The sequence below is a fragment of the Dasypus novemcinctus genome, chromosome 13 (assembly GCF_030445035.2).
Source record: "Dasypus novemcinctus isolate mDasNov1 chromosome 13, mDasNov1.1.hap2, whole genome shotgun sequence".
NCBI lineage: Eukaryota > Metazoa > Chordata > Mammalia > Cingulata > Dasypodidae > Dasypus > Dasypus novemcinctus.
Window position 1 is genome coordinate 13,600,699 of NC_080685.1, and position 20,881 is coordinate 13,621,579.

The 20,881-nt window shown below is 45.2% G+C and overlaps 1 protein-coding gene across 3 annotated transcripts in view; it reads right to left on the reverse strand.

Annotated features, from left to right (window-relative positions):
• Positions 1 to 890: 890 nt before the first annotated feature.
• The window catches only part of EDARADD (EDAR associated via death domain), a 77,031-nt gene continuing 57,040 nt past the window's right edge, over positions 891 to 20,881 (reverse strand). For 2 of the 3 annotated variants that reach the window (XM_004473132.4, XM_058309499.1), the window contains exons 5-6: positions 17,964 to 18,009; positions 891 to 6,804 (exon numbers count right to left, since the gene is read on the reverse strand). In XM_004473132.4, coding sequence (XP_004473189.1) covers positions 6,422 to 6,804; positions 17,964 to 18,009 — 429 coding nt within the window. In that variant the 3' untranslated portion in view covers positions 891 to 6,421. Of the gene's footprint in view, positions 6,805 to 6,969; positions 7,263 to 17,963; positions 18,010 to 20,881 lie in introns of those variants that run through there. The other variant, XM_071207363.1, reaches the window with a different exon arrangement.

Sequence of the window (20,881 nt, forward strand, 5' to 3'; positions counted from 1 at the left end):
ACCCTGGCAGACATCAGCAGCCATCTTGCTCCAACATGTGGCAATAGACTTTGGTGAGGGAAGTAACTTACGCTTATGGTCTGGTATCTGTAAGCTCCTACCCCAAATAAATACCCTTTATAAAAGCCAACCGATTTCTGGTATTTTGCATCAGCACCCCTTTGGCTGACTAGTACAGTGGGAATCCGAGGAAGGGGCTAAGGCTGGGACTAGCAGGGTCCATGAGCTGTGTGGAGAAAGGCATGGAAGGAGGAAGGAGCTGAAGCACGGAGATCAGCTGGGGGCCCTTGCCGGGTGAGAAAGCACAGCCGCTTGGCTTAGAATGGTACGAGGAGGATGGAGAGGAGTGGAAACAGTGAGGAGATATCTGGGAGGTGGAACAGGCAGAGAAGGAGAGGGAGAGCCTAAGGACGGCATAAGCAAGTAGGTGGTTGATAAGCCTGGAAGCCAGGCTGGAAGGAAAGCTCACGGCATCGGTTCAGGACAGGCTGAGTTGAAGGTGCCTGTGAAGTATGTGTGGGGACGTGTCACGTGGATGGACGTGGGTGTCTGGCGTTTCTGAGGACAAGCCTGGGCCAGAGATGTAAGGCCAAGAAAGGTGGAAGGTAGCCGTGAAATGGCCCTTCACATGCAGGTATTACAGCATCTGAAATACTTAATTTCCTCAAGTTTTTCTGTCCATTCCTGGGTTGTAAGTGTAGCTTTCTCAGCTGTAGTGTCTCTCATTGAGCAGTGATTTCCCCGAGTCCACAGGCTTCTTGAGGGTAAGAACTTTGTTTATCTTTGCATCCCTGGTGTCCATTACACATTTTGGGAACCACTAGGACTCAACAAATGATTCACAGTTGACCAAACAGCACACACACGAGTCAATGAAAGCACCCATTAGAGAGAGTGGTTGGTATCAATCTTTAATTTTAGAGCACCCATTACTATAGGTAAAAATAATTTTTATGGATGAGAAAAATAAAAAAATCATTAGGTGATCCAAGCTAAGACAGTGCCAAAAGATTAGCACGAAGACACCTAAAAGTAGAATGCCGCCAAGATCCAGTAGTTCCAAAGCATCAGCTGAAGAAATATGCTCCATGAAGCTTCTGAGGGCATGTCTCAAAAGAAAATGGTCATCAGGTTGTTGCATAAAACAAGAGTCTGGCCCAACGCCGGGAGTAGTGAGGAACTAACCTCTCACATTTCCAGAAGAGTCGACAAGCTCATTCATTTCAAGCTGCACGGTCAAGTCGGCTTCAATCTTTTCAGGGCAAAGATGGAGGTGACTTCAGGAGGTGTCCCCAGCTAAACCTGATCACCAGACCGACGCGCAGCCGCAGGAAGGAGCAGCACGGGTTCCCCTCCGCCTTCACCCCTCCACTCTAGCTGGGGGAGCAGTGCCCTGTCCACACGGCCCAGAAGCCCCAGGGAGGACCAGCCTGGCATCACGGCCACAATCCTCCTTAAACACAGGGGAAGCGAGACTGGCCCTCATTCATTTTATAACCAAGTGCACAGGGTCAGAAGGTGGATGTTGGCACAGAATTCCTGAGTAGAAAACCATGGTACACAGAGGGCAAAGGTTTCTCCGTCACTTCTTTGGGCACGTGCAGGGATACGTGTTTCAGTTACAAGGGTAGTAAAGAGTTTTAATGTTATCAGGCCCGAAGTGCCATTAAAAATGAAAAATAATCCAACAAATTGCTTCTGCACATGTAATGGAAAAAGGCACACAGACGTTAGCCAGTGGCAGTGAGGGAGAAGGCCGTGCACGTGTAAAGGAAATGGGATTCACAAGACGAGTGGGCAGCTCCAGACAAGCCAGACGAAGGGCAAAAGCAGCCAACCAAAGGAGAGGAAAACGCTGGAATAGGGAGGACAGCGTGCTCTAAACGAAATCAAACATTTATTCATCTCAAATGAAAAGGGAGAACTGAGCTATGAATACTGTACTTAAAACAATTGAGTTATACGTGGTCCTGGACCGCTGTCCCTCAGGGCGGTGGACCTGCCTGTTTCTACGACAGTGACTGTTCAGCAGGCTCATTTTCTCGATGTCAGACTGAAAGGAAGAGGACCAAATACTCACGAGGCTAACCCTAAATCTACGTGGAGGTAAAGTCCTGCCGATTGTTTAAAAAGAGTCCCCAGAGAGTGGAACTGTTGTTGGTGTTGACTGGCCCCATCCTGCATCTGCATCTGCAGCCTCGGTCCACTGACGTTTGCCAGCGTGTAAGTAACGTAATCAGCCGCACTCTTCCTGTCTTTTAGCCGGGCTACTTGTAGGGATTTATGAGATAACCAACAATCAACAGAAAAGTGGTCATCAGATGGCAACCAGGCCAGGTAGGCCATGTGTGTGGATTCTGTGCTCCACCAGAGGGCAGCAGCGCGCAAAAATTACTATTGAGGGACCCAGGGAGAAGCAGACTTTTGTCTATCAGGAATTTTCTGTTATTGAATAATTATTATTTAGTGCCACAAAAATGGGCAACCTGTTCATACAGGTTTATGTTTTGAATACCGGTGGGCGATCCTGGCACAAATTTTAAGCCCCACCAATTTCAAATCTTATAATCTTAAATAATCCCTCCTGCGTTTGTGAGTCTTCCTGTGTGTGTGTGTGTGTCCTGGGTGCGGTCTCTAAGGTGGCTTTTCTTTCCCTTCCTTTGGATAGTAATTTGTTAGTGCAACCAAATACAATCCATATCACATATTACATAGAGCCTCATCATGTATCAATAGAGGTGGAAATTTTGTTGGAGCGCATGTCTTGGAATTTACATAAGGAAGTTTCCTTCTTCCAATAGCAGCTTAGTTGATAAGGTGCTGAATTTAATGGGGAGCCCCTCAGGACAGCATTATGAGCAAAGCTTTTATTAAATAGTAATGATATTAGCCTAAATTGTAAGTATTATTTGATTAATTAACTATAAAACTATTTCCTTCCTTTCCACCCTTGCCTCTGTAAAACATCGTCCAATTTATGCTATTACAATATTTATTTGCTATAAATTAAAGAAAATTGTTTTGGGGGATTACAACAACTAACTTACTTGTATTTCAGTTGACAATTACTCTTTGGTATTTCTGTACGTAACAGATGAACGTCATCCAACATTTAGGCAAGTCTAAATGAAATTTAAAAATTTTTGGTTCAATTTCTGTTCATAGTTTGCTCCTAATAATTGAAACTCTTCATAAGGTAAATGTCAACAGCGACAGATGTCAGCATAGCGAAATAATGGTCAAGTCAAATCAAAACTGTAAATTTGTATTAACTCCCCTATGTTAAAAAACCCTTTCCACCCTGCCACTTCCCCTTGCTATTATAATAGGGATTTTAAAAAAGGAAATATAAATAAAGGTAAAACATACGTAGTCGACCTGGCAGTGAGGTGGTGCTAAATCCAGCGGTGGAAATTATTAGCAATCAGAACTTTGGAAATAATGAAGCAAAATGGAGAGATGAGTGGGTTGGGCACCGCATCACACTCAACTCTTGCCTGTATCTGGTTTGCCCGAAGGCTGCGTCTTAAAAACTTTTTTTTTTGGATCCACCTCCAGAAAGTTAAGTTCAGGTGACCTGATCAATAGTATATGCTCAAGTCTTTAAGTTCTGAAATTTTGAGCTGTGAATTTTGGAAACATGGCCCATAGAAGCAGCGCTAACTGGGCCACCTTTCTCAGGCCAGCCTGAGAAAAGCTTTTAATTCAGGATTCTGGCAAGACTGGGACTGACCGAATCCCCACGTGTAACAGTGCTTCCAAGGGGTCATTTTTCATCATGTTTTCCAGATTAAAACCGACCTGGGTGGAGAAGGAGGACCTAGGGGAAGCCGGCAGGGAGGCTGGGGGGCCTCTTCCCGTGGGGTGGGTGCTCCCTGGGCCCGCTCCTCGCTCCGGTCGCCCCCTCCCCTGCTGCTCCTCTGCCCTCGGTCAGTCCGAGGGTGGAGGCAGCCTTCCCACACTCTCTCCGTGGCTCCCTGGGCTGGGCGGGGGCTGCAGAGGGGCGGTGGGCATGGGGAGCCCCTGCTCCTGCGCTTCCTGCTTCTCCCTGTTTGAGGGCCGGGGAGGAGGGGGGGATCCCCACCGCCTGGGAAGCAGGGGCTCGGGGCTGCAGCCTGGCTGAGGCTGCCTTCAGGGGGTGCCCCAGCACGAAACGAGATGTCTGTCAAGAATGCCAAGGCCGCGCGTCTGTCCCCACAGTAAATTCATGCCACGCGTAGCTTAATGAGAACCTGGTATGTAAACCAGACTCCTTCCAGGCTGCACCCCCTAGCGGTTCTGTATGGTGCCTCCACCATGCCCGTCAAGACGGATTAAATATCTTTAAATTTAATTTATTTAATCACCTCGTAGAACAACAGTTTGCAACTGAATCTACTTTTTAAAAATCTCTGCATTTTATCACTGGCTGCCATTTTAACTACTTCTTGCCATAAATCTGATAAGGGAAGATGAGCTGGCTGTGATTAATGCCAAGTTAGAGGCGATGAGTAAATCTCTATAGCAGTTTTCGCTAGTTTAAATCTAACATTTGATGATGAAGCTGATTTTATGTATTAGCAATTGTGCTGGTTAGGCTATTGTGTCAACTCGGCCAGGTAACTGTGCCCAGTTGTTTGGTCAAGCAAGCACTGGGCTGTGATAAAAGGGCATTTATGGACTTTAGTCACCATTGACTTTACTGCAGTGGTAAATCATAGGTAGCTGGTTATAATGACATCAGTCAGGGAGATTGCAATCAGCAGTGAGTGACGCTTAACCCAATCAGTTGAATGCCTTAAAAGGGGAAGTGATTCCAGCATTGAGAGAGGATTTCCCAGCTTGTCTTTGGACAGCCAGTGTCTCCCAGAACTCGTCAAGAACCTTCACTGGACTTTCATCAGAGCCCCTGGTTGCAGCCTGCCTGCGGAACCTGGACTTGTGCATCCCCACGGCTGCGTGAGAGACTCTGATAAATCTCTTACTATCGACAGATATCCCTTGTTGATTGTTTCCCTAGAGAACCCTGACTAATATAGCAACCTGTTGCTTGAATCACTGTTTGTGGGAAAAAAAAGGTTGGTGGCTTAGAAAAGAACTTTCTTTTGAGTTAACCCTAGTCTTTCCAACTAGTGTTATTAATCATTTTTTGTATATTTTAATCAGGGACTTATACAGAATCCCCCCTGACAGAATTAAATACTTGAATTTTCTAAACCTATAGGCAAAAGCAAATAGCTTCTTCAGTGGAGTTGTGAAGCAAGCCAGAGCTTTGCTTTCTTCTCTCCCTCCCATCAAAAGAAGTAGAGAAGCTGATTTCTCCAATAACATGTCCTCCTAAACTACAATCCACTTCCCCAGCCATCAGATAGCAGCATTAGATTTTTTTCAGTTTAAAATTCTTTAAAAATTGGGATTTTAATGCAACCTTCCCTGCCAGCCATTTAAGATTCCCCCTTCTTGGCTAACCTGCTGTGTAGTGTTACTGGGTCCCCTTATAAGTCAGAACAGCAGGTGCTAAGTGGCTGTATTTTACCAATGAGCCAGCTGACTCTTATTTATTTTTAGGAGGTCGAACCCAGGACCTCATACATGGGAAGCAGGCGCTCAACTGCTTGAGCTATATCCGCTCCCCTGATTTTTATTTATTTTTTAACTGTGCTTCCTCTGGGGGGGAGGGGTACCCAGCCTATACAAAAGATGTAGAAGTAAATAGTAAATGAATTCTTTAGGAAGTCATGAGCAACGGAGGGGCACCGCCTTCCCCTGGCCCTCATTATCCCCAAATTTCCTGACTCTGACTTCCCAATAACCATTGCTTTTTTGCATCTTAAAGATATTTGAGCAAATGACATTTTTGATAGCGCAAAGATTATACAAGTATGTGCATAAAGAAGCTGGCACGTGTTCTGAAGAGAATGGTAACATAAACCCAATATCCTGTTAATTCACATAAGTACTATATATATATTTAAAAAGTAAGAGGTTAAACAGGGCAGTTTCTCAGTGTTGCTTTCTTCTAAGCCGTGGGAGGGCCGTGGATCAGGAAGGTCCGCTCGTCGGGGGCATCAGCATTGGAGGCCCTACGGCGTTAACATCTCCGGGAGTACTGAAGGGAGAGGACGGTTTTATTTTCACCGCGACAGGAATCCCTTCTGATCATTTAAGCTTCGCCCTCCATCTGAGTCTACAAAATATTTTTCCCAATTCCAGATTCACATATTAAATTAATGTGCAAAAATAAACACAAGGAAAATCCACCACCGAAACAAAACCTACCCCTCCACAAAACCACCTGCTTTGGGGAAAAACCAGTGTCCTCTGGGGCGGGTCCTTACCCTAACCTCTTAAAAAAAAAAAAAAAAAAAGGACAGGTTCACATTCCCCATGAACCTGTGGTCGTTTCCGTGTCCGAAGAGGCCCGCGGAGGGGGAGAGAAGCTCTAGAAGGGCCGGGCGGGCTCCCCGCGGCCCCTCTTGGGCCACTCCTCCTCCACCCACCTCCGCAGGACCTTCTCCACGTCGGCGCGGTGGTAGAGGCTGCACAGCTCGATCAGCTGCTCCACAGTCCTCTGGCTGTTCCGCAGCAGGAACTCCAAGGTGGGGCTCTGCGGCCGCTGCTCCAGGAAGCACAGTTCGTCGTAGGGCATGCCCCACTTGCTCGCAAAATTCCTCCAGTTTTTGACGGTGGGGTGGCAGGGATCCAGCTTTATCCTGATCACATCCAGTAAGTCCTGGTCGTTGAGCAAGTCACTTATGGTGGGCGCCCGGAGCGAGCACGAGGGACAGGTACAGTTTTCCCGACAGGATCTGTCCTTGCTGAGATCTGCAGGGAGAAACAACAGCTGTCAGCAGGAGGCCTGCAGCAGTGTGCAATTCTCACGCCCTCGATTTTCCGCTGGGGTTCCCAAGGGCACCAGCGTGAAGCTAACAGAGTGTATCATACAGGGGAATGTTTCCGAGTGCTCATTTCTGTATAATACAGACTCACCCCAAACGGGTGTGTTGCTGGAAACGGCAGTCTGTTTTTGCAAAGCCAGTCTCCCTTCCTTTCTGATATGCTCTCCGTCTTCCGGTGTGCATCCACCAGACTGCTGGCCAGACAAGAGGGCGCCAGGGAGCAGGGGTCTCTCTGTGCAGGTAACCAGCCCAGGTGGACTGGGCTCCCCCCCACCTGCAGCCCACTGTGCCCTCATCAGTAACGAGCTCATACTTGCGTGCACCGCAAGCGTCACCTGCTTCCAAGTTTCAAGTCAAGCCTGACGGCTTTTTAACACCAAACACAGCATGCTAGGGTACAAAGGATTGCACAATTCTTTAAGAGGTCCTTAAAAAAGAGAGAAAGAAACTGGAATATCCACTCCATATGCATATTTGAATATGCGTGGTAATTGATAATGCCAGAAAAGTTATTTAAAATTTATGGCCACCTGATCGTGCCTTTGCCTTTCTCTGTGTTTTCTTCTCCCACGGGGCCCCCTTTGAAGCGGGGCCAAGGCCCTGCGGTGTGTGCAGTTGGAGGCAAACCCGGCTGGACGAGCAGGAAGCGCTGGAGCTGAGCTCCCGCCGAGGGGGCGCTTCCATCCCAGGGGAGGGGCAGCAGGCTCCCGTTCAGCCACCGCAGCCTCATCTGATCAGCAGGGGGCACGTTGGGAGGGGAAGCTGTCCATGAGGGGTCTTGGTAAGTCATTTATAATGAGTTGTTCAGCCCAGTCTGCCAAGCATGGCATCCTAGGCGACTTAAATTCTGCAACAACTCCAAGCCTTGTGACCCCCTGGATTCGGATGTTAACAGCCAACGGCCCTTCAGAGGTCACTGGCCTGGCAGATTCTAGGGACTGTTCTGATGACCTTTACTGTGCATGCCACGAAAGCGAGTCCTAGCAAGAGCGAGTCACGATGGTAATCAAAAGGTTGCGAACCAGCAACTTGGAGGGGAAAATAAATGAAAAGAAAACAAAGCAAGAGCTGTGAAAATTATGCTTATATCCTTTGACCTCCTAACATGCCTTTTAGGGCCTAGTCTCTGGAGAGTATCCAAAATACGTTGCTATACGAAAGAGTTTATAACAGTGTCATTTATATTGGCAAATGTTTAAACAACTTCCATGTCTAAAGCTAGGGGAATAGTGAAGGAAATCATTGCATTACTTGATGGCATACTATTTACATAATCATGAAGACGGTAGCTACTTAGGAAATGCTTGCACTGTAATAGTAAGTGAAAAACGTAGGATACAAAGAATCTATGTACTTGGTGATGAGAACTATGTGGAAACTGTACGTTAATAGTACTATGAAGGGAAATGTACCAAAATAATAGTTGTTATTGTGTTAACATGGTAGGATTATTTTTCTATTTTCCAAGCTTTTTTCTAGTGGTGGTAACTAACACAATGTGGTAACTAACACAATGTACTGCATTCACAAACATCTTGCTTAGCTTAGCATAGAGATTTATCAATGGAGCAGTTCTCTTCTTTATCCAGCCTCCTTTTTACCTCGGAGGCCCCACCTCAAATTTGTTTCATTTCCTTTCTTTCCCCTCATCTTTGGCATCCATGTCAACTGATTCTCTCTCTTATCTACAAGTATGTATAGGGTTCCTCTATCCTAAAAACAAAAAGCCTCGAGCTCCCCTTGCTGAAGCGCCTTTTTCTCTCTCTTATTCACTGTTAAACTTCTAGAGGGAGAATTCAAAGCTGCTGCCTTTGGTGGGTCACCATGTTCTCAGCATCACCCTCTTTGGCTTCCAGCAGCAATCGGCCCAGCCGGCTTCCTGCCAAGCTCCCTGTGGAGACTGGACCCAGCTCCCGGTGCCCCGCTGCCGGCCGGGTCCAGTCCGAATGGGCAGAAATTCCAAGAGGCAAGCAGAGCCCCACCTGATCGGAGGGTCACTGCCTGGACCCACTGCTTGCCCAGGCCCCATCCCGGCCGCTCCCCCTGGGATGTGGCTGCCTCCCCGTTGGGAGCCCAAGACCCCTTTGCCGCCGTGGACACGCATATTGCACGGAGGCTTCCTTCTTACAACCGAGACGGGGATCTCCAGGAACGGCCTTGCCAGGTCCTGGCCAGACCTCTTTCCCCAAATGTCAGAGATCTGGACCCCAGCCTGTCCCCTAGGTGGGTCCTTGAGAATGACAGGGAGACACCCTCCCTCCGCCTGAGCCCTAAGCTTTCCTCGTGCAGCGTCTTCTCTCCCCGGTGGTCTTCCCCACTGCCTCGGCTTTACCAGGCTCTCCCGTCAGCTCTCTGGCCGCAGCGCAGCCCCTGGCAGCGCAGCCCCTGGCAGATGGCAAGTGCCCACCCCGTACTTGCGGTGACTGTGTGACTGCACGAGTGAGGGAAGGAATGAACGATCAGCCCTGCCTGCCTTCCCGGGCTCCAGGACTCCTTGGAAACCTCTTCTTGATGCCCGGGTGACAGCTCTGACTCAAAGGACCTAAAACAGGACTTACAAAACTCCCCCATGCACCTAAAGGACTCCAGCTCCCCAGTTCACACTTCCGGTCCCCGAATTCCGTGCCGACTTTTCCACTGTACCCAGCCTCGCTTCTCCTTGAACTCAGCCTGTGCTCCAGCCAACCTAGATTACTCATTCCCCTGAACAGATATAACCTGGCCTTTCCTTTTTAAAAAAAGTTTAATTAAATTAAAAGCAAAGGTTATAAGCTCAGTATATAAAATTTACAAATCATACACAGTGATGGAATTTTGAATAAACTATTGGCCATTTAGGTTTCCCCAGATTTTCACAACTGTGAATAACAAAGGCAATGCAGACCCCTGCCTGGAAATTTTGGACCACATCTTTATTCATCTCATCAGTAACGGGATTATTAGGTCAAAAGTCAAGACTATTGTTGCTTTCTAGAAATAAAGGCTATACACATTTATACTTCTACCAGAGTATAAAGATGGTGCTTATCTCACGTCTTTGTTAGTAGAATTTTAGTCTTAAACGGGGAGCAGATGTAGTCAAGCAGTTGAGCACCTGCTTCCCATGTACAAGGTCCCACGTTCAATCCCCAGTACCTCCTAAAAAACAACTCTGTCCGTTTCCTAGGTTAAAAAAACTATACCTTAAGGTTTTCTACTTCCATGCCTTCTCTTGTGCTTTCCTACGATCAGAACGTCTTCCTTCTCTCCTTCTCACAAACTTTTTTGAACTTCCCTTCCTCCCCCGAACTTTATCCATCTTATAAAACCACCGCAGATTCACTTCCTTCCATGAAACCTTCCCAGCTCCTACCCAAAATGCCCTGTGAAACTCTCCCTCCTTCTGTGTGCATCTCCTTGCCTTTGCCTTGCAGTGAGAGAGCTGGATGGTTTTCGTGGGCCTCATCACACCTTAAATTCCCTGAGAACAGATTCACACCCCTCTGCAGGGTGGTCTACAGTCTTAGAGTGGTAGAAAATGTTGAATTAAATTTCTATGAAATACAGGTTATTTTTCCAGCTACATTAACAATGGTGTATAAAGAAATAAGACTTTAGCTGCATGGTGGGGCTTAAGTCTAGTTATGAAAAAGGAACTTTTAAATGATGAGGGTTTTTCTCGCTAAACAAGAGATATTAAGGGGAATCTGGAATTTCCTTTGCCCTTGTTTAAAGGGATGGTCAAATTAACGATAACACGTCAAGTAGAAAAGAAAGCAGGTTACCAAAGAGTATGTATAATTCCGTTTTTGTAACAACAGATGATACAGACATTTAATTCCCTGGAAGTCATATATTATACGTACACATGCACACACATGGAGAAATGTCTGGAAGAGTAGAAAACAAAGATGTGTTAACAAGGGCTGATTTTGGGCGGAGAGAGCTCAGGTGACCTTAATTTTCTTTTTGATTATGAATATGAACTATAGTTACCATTTGGCTACCTTAAATGTATATATTTAAATGCTTTAGGAAAATAAAGTAGTATTTACACCTCTAAGGTCAAAATTATATCTGTAATGGTGTCTGAAGGTCCCTCTCTAGTCTCACCTTTGTAAGATTGTGCTGGTAATGTTTTCTCATTTAGTGGCAAGAAGATGACTGAAAACAGTAAGATTTCTGTGAAACACCTTTAAACCTTCTAGTGGATGAGGAGCTTTTACATTACATTGACCATATATCAGTTTATTTTAAAATAAAAAATGATGTGCCAAAAGATCTACTGATTTTTTGTATTTCCAACAACACAAATGACAAAGCCATTCGCTGAAATAGAATCTACATGGACTGCCAACACTAGCGAATTTAAAGCCGCCTGTTAGAATCACAAACTCATTAGGTCTCTAGGGGACTTGAGTGGAGGAAACAGGTTTTTTTCCCTATCGAGTTCATTTTGCCCTGCTTGTTTTAAAAGCCTGTCATGTAATATTGTGCATGGAAGGGTAGACAGGGTGATGCCCTGCAGAAGAAACACTTGCGGAGGCAAATTCTTGGGACCAAAGAAGTTTTCATGAGAAATGGGGAAAAATGGATTATTAATTGATGCTTCTCAAGTGACAAGCACAGGACTGCTGTACAGGAGAGATAACAAAAGTCTCTTGCTAAATGAACAAATGAATGAGAACTGAGCTTGCTTGTCAAGAGTCATGATACATTTATTATTTTTTGATGGAATTTTAGAGACTGAATAGAGAACTTAGAGTAAAGGAAAGAAAATGTGGCTGGTGTCTGCTGATAGTAAACACATAATGGTAAAAAAAAATAGTACAGAATTGGTCTTAAAACTTTTTAAAAAAGATGAATCAATTTTAGATTTGGGGAGTAAAGAAGAGGGCTGTAGAAAGAAGTTAATTATGCATAAAAGTCATTTAAATTCTTTAATAATTAGGGTCCTCACTTGCCATGTTTTGACACACGTGTATTTTCCACCACTGCAAAGCAAGAATGGACCATGCCATTACTTTATGTTCACTAACTGTAGAGGCCAAAACCCTGGGAAGATTTGCTTTTTGTAAGTCTGGTTTGAGTGTTGGCTCAGACAAAGGAAGAAATTGTCAGAGTAGCAAAAACCAGGTTTCTCAGTGCTTTTTCATCATTACAGTGTCTGTCATTTATTGGCTGATATGTACCCAGCATTGAGTCTTTTACATACATACAGAATCCCAAATTATCACAACCATTTCAGATCTGTGTTAGCTGGAGCTCTTCAAATCCCAGTACTACACCTTCCTAGAGGCTTGACTTTTCAAGGCACTTAATTTTCTTCCTCAGGGCCTTTGTACCAGCTAGCTTCTCTCCCGGGAGTCCTGCTCGCTCAGATCTGCACATAACCAGCTCCTTGCCATCACTCAGGTCTCGGTGCACCTACTTAGCTAAAGTAAAACTCTTCCCCTGACCGTCCTTATCCCATTACCCTGGTTTATTTTCTCAAGGCCCCAGCCACCCTATGAAATGACTGACTTATTTGTTTTGTTTATCGTTGGTCTCTCCCAACTAGATATGAGCTCCAACAGGAAAGGGACTCTGATGTCTTATGTCACCTGCTGTATACCAGGCACATAGTAGGTGCTCAATATATCTTTGTGTGAACTCCAGAGATAGTTAAATTAGAAGCGTCTGGGCAGCCTATGAAAAGATGTCTAGAAATTTTCAAATCAACTGAAACGTTTTTTAGTGCTGAGCACAGGCAAAGCAGAAAGATCACTGGTCACTGTGGAGGAGTACACTGTGTACTGTGGAGGGCAAAGACCAGCGACCATGTGCAGATTTCCGAGTCTGCAAAGCCCATTCCCTTATTCTCTGGAAGGGGATAAGGACACCCATCTCACAAGGGTGTCTGAGGAAGAAAGGAGATTAACCCATCAGAGCCGGGTCCTCTAGCACATGGTTACACACACAGGAAAGAACAGCTATTGGGGCAAGAGGTAACAAACACCAGCCGTTAACGCCTTCAGTTTTCAGCCTTGGAGGCAAGTTGGAACCACCTGGGGAAATGCACAAAATACTGACATGTGGTCCCCGCCACAGAGATTCTGTTTTAATTGGTCTGGGGTGCCAGCGGGTCATGGGAAAACTTCAGAGTCAATGAGCAGCCCACGCTGGGAACTGCTTGCCTGAAGACTTCTGCGGAGCACTCTGTCAGAAGGGGCTGCCAACGTGGGGCACAGCGACTTGGCATTCCACTTAAAAGGGAGAATGGGGAATAACAGCTGCTCCTCTTTGAGAGAGACCATGTTTGTTTGATGATGAAAAGAGCCTGGGGATCGTTTCCCCACACTGAAGTGGATTTTCCCACAGGGCATTTTTCTCTTGCACCCAGCCACCCTTCCCCACCCTTCACGGAGGGGAGAAAGACTTACACTCTAAAGAAGTTTTCGGGAACCAAGTATGTTTGTGGACAAGGTATGTCTAGGTCACTTAACAAAATTTAAGAGTTAATGTCTAATGGCGCCATGTCTAACTCTTCAGTTTGGGGTGGGCAGGATATAAAATACCTGTCAATTAACAGTTAATTGTGAATTTGGAACAAGATTCACAATTCACAAAGGTCCTTATTAGCTGGGCCTAGAAAACCACTCCAGTCGGGTTGTTGGCAGTGGATCACAGATTGCCTTCACGCGCCTTCCTGCAGGGAAGGTGCTGTTTTAGCTTGCACGCTGCTTCTCCAGAGCTCTGGCCATGCGGGTATTTCCCTCCCGTGCTCGAGCACGGTGGTTAGCCTTCAGTTAGTTCACAACGAGGCCGCCCAGGATAAGAGGTATTGAGTTAGCGCGAAACAATTAAACAGCAAACACTTCCTATTGGCAACTTGGGAGACGGCAAAGTATTAAGGCAATGAAATAAAATAGCTCTGTCCCAGGTGTCTGTAAATGATGAGATCTGGAGCCTGCAGAACGCCAGGTGTCAACATCAAGTCAACTACGACCCCGGTTATTTGTATTAAGGGTGTAAATTCACGCTTACTTCTGAGTGGTTTCCAATGTGGTTGGGAAGAGACATATTTAAAATGCCAGTTTATGACTTTGATAAATGATTAGGGTACACACATACCACATTATTCATCAGATGTGGTTATATGCTGTGAGCTGGAAAGTGATGAAAATTATTTTTATCTACTAAGAAACAGACCCAAGGGCTTTTGGTGGGTGCTCAGCGATTGCTTAACCCAAGGGAAGTAACGTGACTTCATTTTTTTCTCTCTAAAACATTCTTTTAAGAAGACATCAAGTTGGAGGCGGCACTGTGGAGGCTGACAAATTGGGTGGATTTAGACAAGTAAATCATTTTAGGCCTCAATTTTGGCATCAAACAAAAGCGGTGCTTTCTGTTCTCTGAGGATGCGTGAAAAAAACCAAACTCTAATGTAAGAAAGAATCCAGCATGGCAGAATTTTATGTGAATTTGAACCATGGAGTTCCGAAATAATGTGACTCAAAAATATAAACAAAGTCTCACTTTATGTGCCAAGTTTGAAAAAAAAAAAAGACAATCCTGTTTTACCTTCATTTCAATAAGGAAGTTAGTTCTAGATGACACAAGGTTTGGATTCTGCATGGGCTTCAGTCATTCCCTTAAAATTTTTCCCATGGGGACGTGAGGACAGTGTCGTACGCCAGGACATCTCTGCCGCCCTTACATGGTGTACAAGGAGCAGGGTTCTTCCTTAAATTATTTGAGTTTCTACACGTAAGAGCAAAGCTTCAATTTACTAGTCACGTTGGGGAAAGGTGAATTCATTTCATGAATTTTTTGATACGTGAGCCTTATTCCTTAGTGCCCACGTGTTTTCATTTGGAAATTTTGTATAAAACATTGTAAAACTTGAACGCTTCCTTCAGCACGGTGAACCGGACACAGATTAGATTGGCTGCTGTTGATTTTAACCCAGGCGTTCCCGTGCGCTGCCCCCGGAGATGGAGTTTCACTATCGCCGGCGTAAGCCAAGGGGGCTTTGCTTTCCTAGTGGCAGCTAATTCTGGATTGGGTCCTTTTTCTTTCCTGGATTCCAAACTGGAAGCTGCCATTGCTCCCGCCTTTGTTTTGCCTTCTTAGTAATGCCCTCCTCCTTCCCATACTGCTTTTTTTAAAGGAGGTACCAGGGATTGGACCCAGGCCCTTGTACGTGGGAACGAGGTGCTCAACCACTGAGCTGCATCTGCCTGCCCCCATACTGCTTGTTTTAACCAGCTGTAGATTATACAACAGACAATAAAGGTTTTCAAATCACCAGAATTAAATGAAGGCCAGACTCTGGCATGGCCTCATCTGTGCACAAGGTGGAAGCTTTTGGGAAAAGTGTTTTAGCTGCTCAGAGAATGGCTTTCTGGGGACCTGGGGGCTGGGTAGGATTGGGTTTTGGCTTTGTTCCAGTGTAAACTGAGTATCTGAACTTGAGTGTGGCCGTTTGAGATTATTTATGAATCCCCAAAAGAAAAAGATAATGTTTATAAGCTAATCTATTCTCGGTGTGATACCCTTTTATTATACTGGATTCAGTTGAGGGCCCTTGATTAAATTCCCTGTGAAGATGAGGGCTTTGATTCCATCATGTCAGTAGGGCGTGACTTGGTGAGTCCCCACCCTTATAAATGGACACTCAGTTAAGAAGACACAAGAGAAGAGACAGCTCTGTCCTGTTTGATCCTGGGGCCCTGGGAAGGGATGAGTCGCTCTCCTGATAGTTGGCAGTGGAAGTGAACAGAGCAGCTGAGGAGGCCCGGGAAGAAACGAGCCCTATGCCAGAGACTGGCACAGGAAGCCCTGCGAGGCCAGGCAGCGGTCAGCGCCCACCTGCCTCCCCACGTGGCGGCTGCCTTGGGTGGGAAAGCAGCCTTGAGTGGATTCTTTAGGGCCTTGTAACTGTAAGCTTCTACCCCAAATAAAGACCCTTTGTAAAAGGCAGCAGATTTCTGGTACTTTGCATCAGCGCCCTTTTGGCTGACCGATACAGGGGTATCACCACATCATGTGCACTAGAGGCCCAGCCACAGGAGCAATGAAGGAAATAGCAGGACCTTCGCTCTGTTGTCGTGAGGATGGTGGGAGCTACCTTTGCAGAGGGCTTACGAGAGCGCCTGGTGCACAGCAAGCGCTAAGCGAATATTTGCAAAATAAAAAATATCTGAACTTGCTACCCTCATTCAAAGACAAGAAAAAATCTGCTTCGTCAAAACATTTGAACAAAGCCATTAATTCAATGTCTCTCATTTGTGTGTTTATAAGAAAAAAAAAACCCACAAGAAACTTACTACTCCCTGTGTGGCAGGCACCAGGCATGCGGGTAAAGTATTAGCCGAAAGAGCACAAGTTCTGCTCTAGAGAACAGCTCAGGAGCAGATCCACAAATATACCATACTACTATCCACTGTCTCCCGACATTCCTTCATTCATTTTTATTGTAGCTAACATTAGCTGGGCTAAAAAGTTGAAATACAGTTTTTTAAATACTGTTATGACAAAAGAAATATGTGCTGGTCACAGAAAATCTGAAAATTAGATGAGCACATAACAAGAACAAATCATGCTCTCATCATCCAGGTTAATCACAGCTAAAATTCTGGCGATTTCCCTGGTAATTTTATTACATATTTGTGCTTATTTTGTCTATATCTGATCATTTGTTACATACAAATTTGTATATACTGCTTAAATTTTTTTTTCCAGATTTTTCTGATACCTGTTCATGGTAGAAATTTTAGAAATATAGAACGGTGGGAAAAAAAACAAAAATTGCCTCTGCTTTCCCCATCCCTTCGCTGCCCAGTTAGGTGCTTCTAATTTGAGCCTCTGTCAGCTGCAGCATTTGCAGATGAGGAATTCCACATTAGCCGGTGGCTCAGGCCTCCTGGGGGTAGGGGGGGGTGAGATACAAGGAAGGCGGGTGCTCCAAAGGGGGTGCTGTACAGACTCTGCCTCACGAGATGTGGGTGGGAGGTGCTGCCTAAGAGCCTCTGGCCCGATTTCTCCCTTCTGTGTGTCTCATCACTTAGGTGGAGGCTAAACTGGAAGCAGAACCTTCTCTTCTGTCCCCCAGAGCTGTACTTTTGCCTCTTTAGAGATCCCCAGTGCACAACGGGTCTTTAATAAATAAAAACCTGTTGATTGAGAAATAAAATCACCTAGAGTCTCACCACCTTGAGAAAATGGCTGCTAACATATTTGGATATTTGGCATCTTACCATCATGTTTCTAAGAGGAAAAAAATTGGAACATACCCGGCGTGTTCTGATTTTAAGCATGCTGACCTGGCCAGCCCGGGATGGATGACAGGTTATCGCTGGTCCCGAGGGTTTTGTTGATCGACTCCCTCCCCCTCTCCAAAGAAACAAAACCCCGATGACTCAGATCATTCATATGTGTTTTAAAAGGTACAGACCATGCTGGTGAGTTGTTTTTTTTTTTTTAATTATTATTTTGGTTGTGTAGCTTGTATTAATCCTAACTCCATGTGTTCCCTATGATTAGATCAACAGGAAATCTAACACAGACTTGGTCTTTTGGAGAAAAATGCCACAAAAAGCCCTCTAAGTCCAAATACAACTGGTTATTTCATTGCCAACATTTCCGTATTACGGTAAAAAATGAGGGTAGAGAGCAAGTGTCCACGTTTCTTGGTTAAAAACACTGAAAGCAGGAAAAGGTGTGGGGTCATTAGCATGCCTAACATCAGGAGGCGCTCCTCTAGCTACGACTGCGCCCAGAGGCACAGAGCTGGCCCTTCCCAAGCACGTTTGGTTTGTATCAGCGGCTCTCGCCCACCCTCCACCTTTCTCTGCCAGTGCTGTGGCTCTCAGACTCGGAGGGGGGTCTGCTCTGTTCTGACCTGCTGGGCCCCTCACAAGCAAAGAGAGGTTAGCTCAGAGAAAATACTCTCGGAAGGCGTTTGCGCAGTCTCATCAGATACAGATTTCCTTGCATTTCACCATGGCATACGGTCGGAAATTGCTTTGCAATATAGATTTTTAAAGCTAATGATATGATGATAAACATGGTCTCAAATTATCTTTCTCAGTGAAGCCCAGATATCATTAGCCAGTCATTTACCTGAAAGTGTTTCTTCAGTACTGTCTGGAAAGCCATTTTCTTCTCCCTAAAAACCAAAAAGCAACCTTTATTAAAACCATACCTACATCGAAATAGATATTACCAATTTAAATTTCCACCAAAACCTAAGGGAGAAGTGGATCCTAAGGATGACATTTTAATGGGTAGTGAACTGGGTCTCCTTCTAGAATATACACTCCAGGAGGGTGGGGCTTCTGTCTATTTGCTCACAGTGCTGTGACCCAGTGCTAAGAATAGTGCCTGGTAAACAGTAGGTGCTCAATAAATACCTGTTAAATGAATTAGTGCCCCTATTTTAAAACATGGATCAATGCACAAAACAACATGCTATTGTTTTATTTTACAGTATAGATTATTTTCCTGATTTTATTTCCTATCTATTTTTTACTGTGCTGTCATCTGTTAATCTAGGTTATAATTCTTTCTTTTATCTATTATATTTATATACTTAAGAATATATTACAAAGCAGCACCCAAATCTCGAGAGGCAATTGTGTTTCTGCCCCAAGAACTTCAGAGAAGCAGCCCATTTCACAACCTAGGTCACGAGATGGTATACAGGACATAGAGGGATTTATTCTGATCTTCTTGAGAAGGTGTACATGTGAGTTTTAATAGTAATTTATTGAGATAGAGTCGTGTAACCATACAATCCACCCAAAGTGTACATTCAATGGGTTTTGGTATAATCACAGAGTTGTGCATTCATCACCACAATCAATATTAGAGCATTTTCATTACTCCAAAAAGAAACGCCCCTCACCCCTCAGCAGTTACCTTTCAATCCCTCTATCTCTCCCCTGCCATATACCCACTAATCTAATTCCATGTCTATAAACTTGCTTATATTTACATGTTATATACAGGGAGTTGTGTGTTTTAAAGTGTTTTCAGTTACGTCAGCAGAGGAGACCAGTCCCAATATACGTTTATGTTAACTCCATCTTTATACAGCTAAAACCTCTTTCAGCACCTAGCATCACCCGTTCCATCCGTGGGCTTGCAGAAGTCTGTTTCTAAGGGGAAAACAGCCTCGGGTTTGAGTCCTGGCTCCACTAGAACCCTTCGGCCAGTCACTTAGCAGCACCGGCTCTGAGTCCTCCCTTGCACATTGAGGCGGCAGTTGGAGAAACTCCTCTCTAAGGTTCTTTTACATTCTCAGGTCTCTGAGTTTCACCCTGAAAAACGCGCTAACTCCTGGTTTCAGTGTGTTTTAAACATTTTAAACAGTGTTTCCCCCATACTCTTCTAAGAAGACCTTTCTCGTCTCATCAGCTCGTATGTTCCCACATCTCAGTGCTGTCGACACATCTGCCTAATCACAAACCTAATTTTTTTCACACAAGGAGCATTCTTAACAGCCAGATCCCCCACCCCCAACGAATCTAAGTCTTCTTTGGCTTGCCTCCCTTCCCTTGCCACAGTCCTTACTGGAAGAAAAAACAACCTGCTCACCAAAATTCCTACAGATTCATTTCATTTACTTGAAGTTGTACTTCTCTCTCAGTTGCCTCAGTTAGGTGTGTGTGTGAGTGAGAGAGAAAGACACAGATTATAAGAGATACAGGAAATCTCTGAAAGAAGAAAACTCTACTCTCTATGCCAGGTTTTACTTTTACAAGGCGAAACCCAGAAGCTCCAGGATGCCAGGAGCGCCCCGCTCAGCCGGTCCTGTAGAGACCTGCCCTTTCACATCTGCACAGCTCCAGCAAGGCCAGGCAGGCGAGCTTTTATCACCAGTCCCGGTTCTGCGCGGTGAACTGGAAATGAGTGCTGAGCAAACAGAAACAGGAACTTCAGGGAGTGTGAAGAGACACAAGTGTTAGAACTTGATGGACTTGGGGGAAAGAACGAGGCCCCAGCCAAAACGTGAACCCACCTATTACATTATCACATTAAGTGGCACATCTGATTTGATTCTCATAATCTGGAGAAAATTTCACCAAAGTCGATGTCTGGCCAGAATCATCCCCATGATACAGACAGGGAGCATGACTCAGAACTACTTATGACGGTTGATGAAAGAAGAGTTTAGAGTCACAACCACAATCTTTATCCTTGGCTCTATGACTACTCTTTTTATGTTACTTTTTAGGTTTTGTTTTCCAAGAACACAATCTGAAAAGACTAATTCTTGGGGTCTTTATGGTCTTACTTAAACCACATTCCCGCGTTTATTCAGCAATTTAAATTGAGCCGCTATGATCTAACCCTACGTCCCTACCTTGGAGTCTCCATAGGAAGATAAAAAGACCTCAGCTATGCTGAGGAAATAGAGATGTACAGAAGTAACTAAAACACAAGGCAGAAAATGGTGAGCTCCAGCAAGGAGATACAAATAAAGTCAGAGGGGAGAGGTTTCTTCTGATGAAAAACAGCCTAGAAGGTTCCTTCAAGAAACGTTTGAGAGGGGCTTTGCTGATGATGACAGGGAGGACTTGGGGAGAAGACATATTTAGACAGAGGTCCACGTGAGCAGGCAGGGGGTGGAAAAGCATGAGGACCCTGTGGTAAGATGCAGAGGCAACGAGATAGATGGTGAGACAACTGGAGATATGGATGGAGACCAGGTGAAGGCTGGAAAGCCCACTGAAGGGTCTGGACTTTATCTGGGGGACAATGTGGAGTCACTGAGGGGTGCTCGTCCAAAGCAGGGCACAATCAGAGCTGTCTGTGAGCAGAGCAGGGAACGGTCACCTGGCTGTAGTGTGTAGGACAGACTGGGTGCTGGAGGAGAGCCCCAAGGCACGGTGACCAGGTGGGAAACCATACTGACTCATAGGCCAGGGTGAAGGGGAACCCAAACCACTTACCTAGGCAAGGAAAGTTAATGCAAGCGCTACTGCAGAGACAGGCTTATCAGGGGACAAGTGAAAGAGTTCAAGTAGACAGCAAAT